This window comes from Capsicum annuum, chromosome 1 (assembly GCF_002878395.1).
Source record: "Capsicum annuum cultivar UCD-10X-F1 chromosome 1, UCD10Xv1.1, whole genome shotgun sequence".
In the NCBI taxonomy this organism is placed as follows: Eukaryota; Viridiplantae; Streptophyta; class Magnoliopsida; order Solanales; family Solanaceae; genus Capsicum; species Capsicum annuum.
In genome coordinates, this window is record NC_061111.1 from 12,566,168 (window position 1) to 12,576,075 (window position 9,908).

Sequence of the window (9,908 nt, forward strand, 5' to 3'; positions counted from 1 at the left end):
GCAGATACACAATGGGCAACACTAGGACATGAATCATAATGTGAATTAGATAACGTATAAATGGAGTAGTGTGTTTTGGTTTTCGACATGAATGATAGGTTTATCTACTGGACGCGTTACAATCTTTTCATTCACCATTGTACCTAGGTTTTCTCCTCTCAGCAAATGCAGCAAGGCCTTCTAACCGATCTTTTGTGTGTAACAGTTGTTCATAGCAATACCACTCCAAATCTAAACCTGTTTCAGTATCTAGCTCCACTCCTTTGTCAATTGCACGTTTTGCCATTCTTAAAGCAAGGGGACCCTGTCCAGAGAATATTATGTAAGTTGACATGCAAAAGACAAGCAAAAAAGGAGCTTCTTTAACAAACACTACATCAATATATATCTTACATTCTCTCCTCTCTCCTCGCGCATGCTTCAACCTAATTTTTTTTGGCAGAATATTTAACTTATTCTCAATAAAGAGCAAAAGCATTCTGGCCATTCCACTTGGGACTAGAAGAGCATAAATAGTTAGTTAACCCGGGGGAAAAGGTAAAGGATAAAGTAAGACACTCTACACATAAGGAAAGGACTCGATTTCGTAGATGCTACCATGTCTTATCCACACAGGCCTGACTAGTATCAGTAGAACCCTTTTTGATAAATGAGCATCTAGGATGGAAAAGCATGTGGAAATTATTAAATGTGCCTTTTATTTGTCCTTTTCACTCTGCCTCGGTTCCCTAATAATCTAACTCAAAATCATTTCAATTTGTATGGAAACCAGAATTACTCAGAGGATGAAACAGAAAGGTTGCAGCTCACATGAAGAGAACTTGTAAAATGCATGGAAAAGGAAGAAAAGGGAAAGAACAATAGAGCAATACTTGTTGGCTATGTGAACTTGCCATAAGATAGCTAAAAATTGAAAAGAAATGGGAAAAAGAACAAAGAAATCTAAAGCAACCAACTATTGGTATAATCATGATCGCCCCACCTAAGATAAAACAAGATCGGAAAACGAAAAAGACAAAGGCAGAAAGAAAATCTGTCAGAAGGTGCACAAAGAGGAAAACAAACAGGCAAAGGATTAGTAAATGCCATTAACTTAAGGTCCAAGGAAGAGGATGAAATTCCAAAGAAGAGCCTTACTATCATTCAAAAATGCACAAAAGAAAAGAAAGAGCAGCACAAATATACTTTATGGTCTTGAAGGGTGATACCTTATAAAAGGTCAAAAGGATACAAAAAAGTACTCGTGTCAAAATTACTTCTAATGAATCTTTGGATAACTGGCAATTATCTGTGTACAGTACAGTATGGATATCTTTTATATATATAGGAAGTGGCGTAGTCCTTTTATGTTTCTCTTTTTGTCCTTAGTTCGTGAGTCATAAAGGGTGCCACGGTGGATAAATACATCAAACATAATTTATCTCAATAACTAAAGTCTAACCTTCTGATTAATATCCCTAGCAAGTTCAAGCGCCTTGAGACGAGCCTCACCAGCAGGAACGCAGTAATTGACAAGCCCTGCATGACCAAATGGAATTGTTGAAGGGGCACCACGAGAGAGAGACAGAGACAGAGAGGAGGAGGAGGAGGGGCTTGGGAAAGACAAGGAGCCCCGTCCACTTGACAAATGAGCTCTGACAAGTCACGCACATACCTATTGATCCAGCATCTTTCCCACTTATCTTTCGGCCAGTAAATATTAAATCTTTTGCAATTGATTTCCCAACCAATCTAGGAAGCCGTTGTGTACCTCCTGCTCTGTAAAATACAGGTATTGAATAAGAGGGTAGCTTTAATAAAACATCTTAGCATGCAGAATATTTAAAGAAACTTCCAAAGTTGGAAACTTATGAATGGTAAAAGTAATGAAGTGACTTCAAGATAGTGGAAATATCAGCTAAAGGGAAGCGGGGTCCAGGGAAGGGCCAAACATCAAGAGTTTATTTGTATGCAACCTTACCCTGCATTTCTGCAAGAGGTTGTTAGTGGAAATATCCAGCTGATCTGATAAAATTAGAACATAACACATCCTTCACCGAATTTACAGATTTTATATAAGCAAACATATAATATGTAATTGAGGCATACCCTGGTATTATAGCAAGTCCTGTTTCAGGTAAGCCCAACACTGCATCTTCACCTGAGTAACGCATCATCAAACTAGAGAGTAAGAAAGACAAATTATGGCATAAACTCAGAAGTGCAGAAGAACGTACCACATATCCGGATATCACAAGACATTGCCATTTCAAGTCCCCCACCCAATGCTATACCCTCAATGGCAGCAATTGTAGGGATATGAAGAGCCTGAGTAAAAGAATATTTAATCAAAAAGAGAAAAGAAAAGAAGAGGATATATACAAATGGCCCATTTTATGGTTGTTAAAGTGATATGTTTGGAAGAAGAGATGAGATACAATATGATGTCATGAACCCAAAAAAAGAAAAAGAACTTCTTCTTGAGCTTTAAGACTTTGTGATCTTTCATATATTAAAAGAAACAGCATTGCAAGTCACATACCTCCAAAAAGACAAACGTTGATCGCAAAGTGCTTACAAAATCCAGGACTTCCGATGGAATCATAGTTTTTCGTTCCTACGTTACAAATGACAATCAATTGAATTAGCTATCATTAAGTACAAAACACAATATGAATAACAAACAAATGCTAATGACTGCATAAATCGACATCTGATACAAAAAATATCAGCTTATTCCATCATATGACAAACCAATCCTAAATCCGATCCCCACAAAGATGTTATAAGCCCCACAGAGGATGCACTTGCAAAGTACGGAGAGATCAAATAACAGAGAAACTTATCAACACTGAAAGCTGCATGTTTGGCAGATGTCTCCTAGCTTGGGACTTTTTACTGTTTTTCTTATCAACATTTCATGCTATAAAAATAAGCAAATTGTTGTATGTTCGGGAAATGTCTCCTAGCTTGTGATCTTTTATTGTTTTCTTATCAACAGGTCATGCTATACAAATAAGTGAAACATGAATGTTTGGTTGATGTCTCCTAGCTTGTGACCTTTTATTGTTTTACTTATCATCATGTAAGACTATACAAATAAGCAATCTTTTAGAAAGCAATGACACTACAGAGACAACTCACAAAAAGAGCTAACATGAAATGAGAAAACAGATAAAACGTTTCTTTTTCTGAAACTTGGAGCCTTTAGTTTTTACAGTTCCAGTAATTCCCAAAGCAACCTATTAGTTAGTTTCCTTTATTCATCACGTTGTAAATCAGATTTTTTTCCTTTTTACTTCTAGTGAACCCCACCATCCAACTCTCTCCCAGAGGCCAAAAGTGGCTTTCCTGACTTGAACCCACAATTTTCATGGTTGACAAAATCAGCTTTTATCCTCATACAACAACAACAACAGACCCAGTGTATTCCCACAAAGTGAGGTCTGGGGAGGGTAAAGTGTACGCAGTCCATACCACTACCTCCGAAGAAGTAGAGAGGTTGTTTCCGATGGACCTTTTATCCTCATCAAATTCCAAAAAGATTAGGAGAAATAACAGAAAGAAAGATGTAATAACTACAAATGTAACATCATTCGCAAGAAATATACAACAGCAATATACCCAGTGTAATACCACAAGTGGAAGCCTGGGAGGGTGGTATCTTCTCACCCTTACCCCTACTTGGCAAAAAGGTTGTTTCTGATAGACCCTCGACTCAAGTAAAGCAAATACAGCAGCAAAGAAGCTCTACTGAGAACAATTAAGAAAAGACTAGCAACAACAACAAAATGTACCTCACTGAAGCAAAGGAACTAACAACTAACAGGTCACAATAATCAAAGAATAAGACAGGAGACTAATAATGATACTCGACTACCTACTAATGTTCCATCCTAACATACATCATTAAAAAAAATGACATAAGGGAAGCATTTGTACCTTCAAATCAGCTCCAGCACAAAACACTTTAGGAACCGCACTACAGATCATCAAAACATTTGCTGAACGTTCATTACTCACATCTTCAAACGCTTGCTGTAATCCTCTAAGCATTTCCTTCCCAATCGCATTTCTCGTCTCCGGTCTATCCAATTTTACCTCCAAAATCCCTGTAATTAACTCCCCAATCCTTTATCAACAAATCAAAAAATAGTTGTTCAATTCCACAAATAGCTACTCCCTATGTTCCATGTGCCACCATTCGATTTTCGAGACTCAAAAACAATTTAATTTTGACCATGAATTCATAGGTTTTTACGTACTTAAATAGTAATATACCTAAAAACTTTGGTGAAATTTATTGTAACACTTTTGGCAAAATTTGTTGTAACATATCTCAACTTCAACTTTGTGACCCCTCTCAATTATTTATTATTATATTTCCATTGCATATATATGCTTAGCTGGACCATTATATGAATACACACTGAGCGTGTATAGTCCAGACTCATAGATCCCACAAAGTTGAGGTATGTTACAGCAAATTTCTCCAAAATTTAAGTATATTTTTACTTTTTTCTCAAGTTATAAATTATAATAACTCATAGTTCCAAGATTTATCGAAATCCGAAAGGTGACACATACAAGTAGAATTACCGGAATCGGAATCGGAGAGTCTATCCAATTTGACGGATTGAGAAGCGGACTGTAATATTAAAGTTCTATGAGTCTGAAGCTGCCATTTTTGGACTCCAATTTGACGCTTCAAGCATTGTTGCCCGATGGATTTTGCTATGGCTGCAAATGTAACTACCATTGCAAAATTATGTTCAAATGCAAAATGAACTGATTTTTTTTTTTTTTTTGGGTGGAAGATTACTATTATAAACTTTTCAAAATTACTCTGTTACTTTACTTGTGCAGTATGTATTTTGCATTTTCTTTATTAATACTCTTAATTAATTCCAATTAATGTTTATCATGTTAAAAGGATGAGATTTGCTGATTTGGCAAAAGATTTTTGCAAAATAATTTTGATATCATATTTAATATGTCAATAATTGTAGCATATTTCTGACCTTGTTGCCTTTTGAATTATTCTAATATGTTTCTTATTTTAATTTTTTACATAATTTTAACGACTATTTAATATCCTACATAACATACAAAGATTGATAATTTTTTATTTTTTTTTTTGCTTTTAAGTAAGAGTGTCGTATAAAATAATGAAGTAAAATATGTAATGTGGCATCTCTATCCAAAAGATAAATATTGACAAGCTAATAATGTTTTCTTCCTCACTTACCAAGTAATGTCTTGGCCCATTCTCTACTAAATTGCGTATTCTGAATGATCTTGACATCAATTATAGTTACAATAGCAGACCTTAGGAGGTAGCTACCTCGTTCACAATTACTTATCCCTTATTTCTAATTAAATTTTTATTTTTACTTACTAGTTTTCATAGATGTAAGCTAAATTAGAGAAGTTATTCATATTCAAAAAGAATCAGTTCTTCAGTTGAATTAATTCTTTTACAATTAAAATGGAGTTATCAATAAACAATAAGGTGGATTTATTTAACTTTTTTTTTAGGAAAAAAAAAAACACCACAGATCAAATCTTAACACAATTAAAATTCATAAAGATGGTGATGTTCTGTATATATATTAGTATGATTAAGAACAGAGATGAGCAAACCAGGTTTCGTGGTGTAGTTGGTTATCACGTCAGTCTAACACACTGAAGGTCTCCGGTTCGAGTCCGGGCGAAGCCACTGAACTTCCTTTTATTTTGCTTCAAACGAAGAGTAGTTCTAGAACGGCGTGTCTGTGTCACGTCAACCAACTTATATGTACCATTAGATTTTCAATTGCTAGATCAACTTCTGTGGGTTGAATCATCAACTTCTGTGGGTTGAATCATTAGACTTTCATTTGCCAGAACAACAGTGTTTATGTCACGTCACCCAATTATGTCAATCTTATGAGTAAACTTCTCACTTTCTATGAGTGAAATTTCACGTTATTAATTTTGAATTATAGAAATACAACTTTAGTGAATACTTAATAAATTAGTCATATGATTAAGTGAACTTCTTTTGAGTATCCATAATGAATATATAAGAATAATAATTGAGACTTTCAATTGCTAGAACAATAAGGTTTATGTCACGTCACCCAATTATGTCAACCTTTCGTATAAACTCCTTATTTCTCGTAGGTTGAATCTCCATGTCATTAATTTTAAATTTATGAGTCCTATAAAAATACAACATATTGAACACTTGATAAATTATTGATATAGTTAAGTGAACTTCTTTTGAGTACCCATAATAAATACTATATAAGATTAGCATTTCTCTATTTTTCCAATGTGGAACAATTGGTTCTTAACAATCGTCTCCGTTTGAGAACCAAAGACCTCGTTGGTCACGGCTGACACCCCTCTTAGGCCCCAAACCACCACTCCGAGTCGAGACTCCACGCATGCATCGATCCTCGTTGGTCACAGCTACGCCCAATTGGTCACGGAAGGCACCCCATCTTGGGTCCAGGCCACTACTCCGAGTCACGAAAGGCACTCGTCTTGAGTCCAGGCCACCACTCTGAGTCACGACCCAACACGTGGGACTCTTAATGAAAGCACCAATGTTATAAACCAAATGGGAGAGCTCAACCCAAAAGACTGGTCTGATAGGTGGGAGAACTCATTTCGCCTATAAACCCCTTACCATTTCTCTATTTTTCCAATGTGGGACAATTAATTCATAACAATATATGTAGAAAAGGACTTCTCATTTTTATAATAAGATTTCTTTGGGTATACAAATTAATTATATGGGGGAGTATAATGCAGAGATCATTTAAGTAATGAATACTAATAGACATGAAAGAATTGCTAATTTGTGAATGTGTAAATGGACTGATAATTGTTGTGCATGTAACAATAATACATGATTTGGGATAGTTTGGTAGAGTGTATAAGAATAATATAAAATATGGTATGTTAGTAATGCTTGTATTTTTTTAATGCAGTGTTTGGTTTGATATATTAAAAATAACACGAATTAAATAATTTCTTTTAAAAAAATTTACAAAAATATCCTTGACATATATATGTTAGAAAGGATGTGAATTTTTTTTAAGGGATAATAATATCTTTAATCATGTTACTGCATGTATTGAATCCATCGCATTGCTAATACCATGAATTTTGAGGTATTAGTAATCCACACTTTAACACACAATAAAGTGTAACATTAGTTAGACATAGGATGTAAAAGTATATCAAACAAGATATTAGTAATACACATTAAACTAATGCATTTATTAGTTTTCCAATACACTCTACCAAATGACCCGAAATGTTTTATAGGTATCACCTTTTCAATCATTAGCTAGGGTTCCTTCCCAATAAAAGTCATTTTTGTATTAATTTATTGTTTTTATTGCTTTTTTATTTGTACCTTCTTTTCTATCAAATTGTTTGACAAGTTTTATTTCAAAAATAACATTTCTATCTCAATAAAGTAGGAAAAAAACACGTGTGCACTCTATTCTTCTCAAATTTCACTTATAAGATTGATAACATTTGATATGTTATTGTTGTTTCGAAAGGCATGTCTCATTTTTTACCAAACTTGAGTTTGTAGTTTCATTAGACTCTTGATCTTGCTAAAAATGACAGCCAAAATAAAACTGCAATTAAGAAATAATTTTTTTACAAGATATTATACAAGTACAAAATAATGTCTAGCAGACATACTCAATTAGATGAAGTCTTAATTCTATTTTTAAATATTTTTACTACTTTTAGGATAATTCTTGTAGTTTATCTAACAATTTACTCATTTGATAAAAAAAAAATCAAAAACTAAATCAATAAAAGCTTATGTAAGATCTAAACACTTGTGATGTTGAAAGACATACAAGCCTATTAATGTCTTACCAAAGATTGCACCATTTTTTAAAATATACCAAAGCAAAATGAAAAATTGAATATCGAAATATAATTAAGTACCATATATACGTAAAGAAGCTTTGAAAATAAATATTGAATAATGGACAGATACAAGATAAAAAAGGTTTTCGATGGAAGCTCACGAAGTTATTCTAAAGTCACTTTATGATTGATTCCAATCCATTTTAAGCACACAAAAAAAAAAAGGTCAACATTTTAAGGCTCGTTTGGAACTTATAATTGAAGGGGAACAATTATATTTCCCAATTTTCAAAGTGGACGAACAATTGATATTAATAACGTGATATAATTATGGGATTAGTTTTCAAATTGTCTTGTTTTCATTTTTCATATAAATGTACATATATTTGTCCTACATTTAAACCTACTTACATGTTCAACTTGAAAATTCTCTTTATAATTAGCTTTTGTTTATATGTAATTATACTTATACAACTAAATATGGCACTAAAAATTATATCCTAATATGTTACGCATACAAACAGGTCATTGTAACAACTACATCGTATCAGTACAATTCTAACAATTACACAACGTAATAATTACATCGTAATTTCCAAACAAGCCATTAGATCTTTGGAACTTAGGCAGCAGAGAAACACTAGTCAACAGGCAGCTAAATGAATCAAAATAGAGAAACAAATGTAACCAATTTAATTATTTGCTAGTATATTTTCCCAAACCTGTTAGAAGAATACACAAACTGAAGATATAAACTTGATAAATCAATTCTGCAAAAAATTATTAACCAGCTAACATTTATAATGATGTCATTTAATAAGGAAATCTACTCTCCCTCTTTTTACTTTTTCAGTTACTATTCCAAAAAAGAGAAAAAAAAAAACAGCATCAATTGCATTAAAAAACAAGAATCATTGTGAAAATAGAAACAAATCACTCATTTAATATGTTTTATGCATGCATTTCTTATTCTGGAAATTGCATACAACTGTTATTTGACCTCCACATGAGGTACCTCCCATATGTTTATTCTGTCAAAAACAAGAGGAAGAGAAGAAAGAAAAAAAAAAGTCAAAAGAGTTTTTTTAATGATTGAAAAAATGGCTGGAAGATCAAGAAAACAGAAGAAACAAAGAAGCAGTTCTTGTTCTTGGAGTTCAGAATCTTCATATAGTATGAGTGACTTGCATTATGGTGCAAAACTACCTCAGAAAAAGGCTAAAAAGGAGTTTTTGGCCAACCCCATAACAGGATATCTCACTGAAGATGACACAAATCTTGATAGTTCTTCAATGGGGAGAAGCAAGAAGCGAAATCGTCCTTCGAAGAAAGAGCAATATGCAAAACTGGAAATTGTTAAAGATGAAGTATCCTCATCAGAGGATGATCAAGATTCTGCTGTTTTGAGTAAGAAAAGGCCTACATGTGGTAGGAGAAAGGGAGCAGATAAGGGTAAAAAAGGAAACGAAAATGGCCAAAGACAGAAGAGAGCAACAATACTTTCTTGGCTTATAGATTGTGATGTAATTCAAGAAAATGCAGAAGTTGTTGTCATAGAAGGGGAGACAAGAAAAAAACAAGGAAAAATTAATAAGGATTACATACTTTGTTGCTGTTGCTATTATGTCTTCACAGTAGCAGACTTCTATAAGCATGCTGGAGGAACATCTAGCAAGCTTTATGAGAAAATTTTCATTGCTGAAACATGTTCTCCTCTTTTATCTTCCATGGTTCAAGCTTGGAATCTACCAGAAGAACGTAAATTTCGTCAGTTTAACTTAATTGAAACCAAAGAAGATGCTAGTGACACCTACGATGATGCTTGCATGATTTGTGCTGATGGAGGGGACCTAATGTGTTGTGACAAATGCAGCTCTACTTACCATCATGAGAAGTGCCTGGGAATGAAGGTGACAAATCTAAACACTTTTGAACTATTTCACTATAAAGTTATCTTTAAACGGCAGCTTAATGCACTAAGCTCATGCTGTGTGCGGGAAATGGGAAAGGGTCGGATCACATACTGTACTCAGCCTGCACTA

The 9,908-nt window shown here is 33.8% G+C and overlaps 2 protein-coding genes and 1 non-coding gene across 4 annotated transcripts in view; 2 read left to right on the forward strand and 1 right to left on the reverse strand.

Annotated features, from left to right (window-relative positions):
- Positions 1 to 22: 22 nt before the first annotated feature.
- On the reverse strand, positions 23 to 4,873 carry LOC107868222 (probable enoyl-CoA hydratase 2, mitochondrial). 2 transcript variants are annotated; one of them, XM_016714859.2, is made up of 8 exons: positions 4,579 to 4,873; positions 3,922 to 4,091; positions 2,522 to 2,596; positions 2,217 to 2,307; positions 2,089 to 2,140; positions 1,655 to 1,758; positions 1,442 to 1,518; positions 23 to 304 (listed from the first exon to the last, which is right to left on the reverse strand). In XM_016714859.2, the coding sequence occupies exons 1-8, from the start codon at positions 4,736 to 4,738 to the stop codon at positions 128 to 130; spliced, it is 906 nt and encodes a 301-aa protein (XP_016570345.1). In that variant the 5' UTR covers positions 4,739 to 4,873; the 3' UTR covers positions 23 to 127. The 2 variants fall into 2 exon arrangements, with proteins under 2 accessions (XP_016570345.1, XP_016570339.1); XM_016714853.2 differs by having other exon boundaries at positions 4,567 to 4,845.
- Positions 4,874 to 5,624: 751 nt separating this feature from the next.
- TRNAV-AAC lies at positions 5,625 to 5,698 on the forward strand. The gene has a single exon. It is a non-coding gene; the product is annotated as a tRNA-Val (tRNA).
- A 3,268-nt stretch (positions 5,699 to 8,966) lies between these two features.
- Positions 8,967 to 9,908, forward strand: part of LOC107868236 (increased DNA methylation 1-like) — a 5,846-nt gene continuing 4,904 nt past the window's right edge. Inside the window, exon 1 of the mRNA XM_047409929.1 lies at positions 8,967 to 9,776. Coding sequence (XP_047265885.1) covers positions 8,967 to 9,776 — 810 coding nt within the window. The remainder of the gene's footprint in view (positions 9,777 to 9,908) is intronic.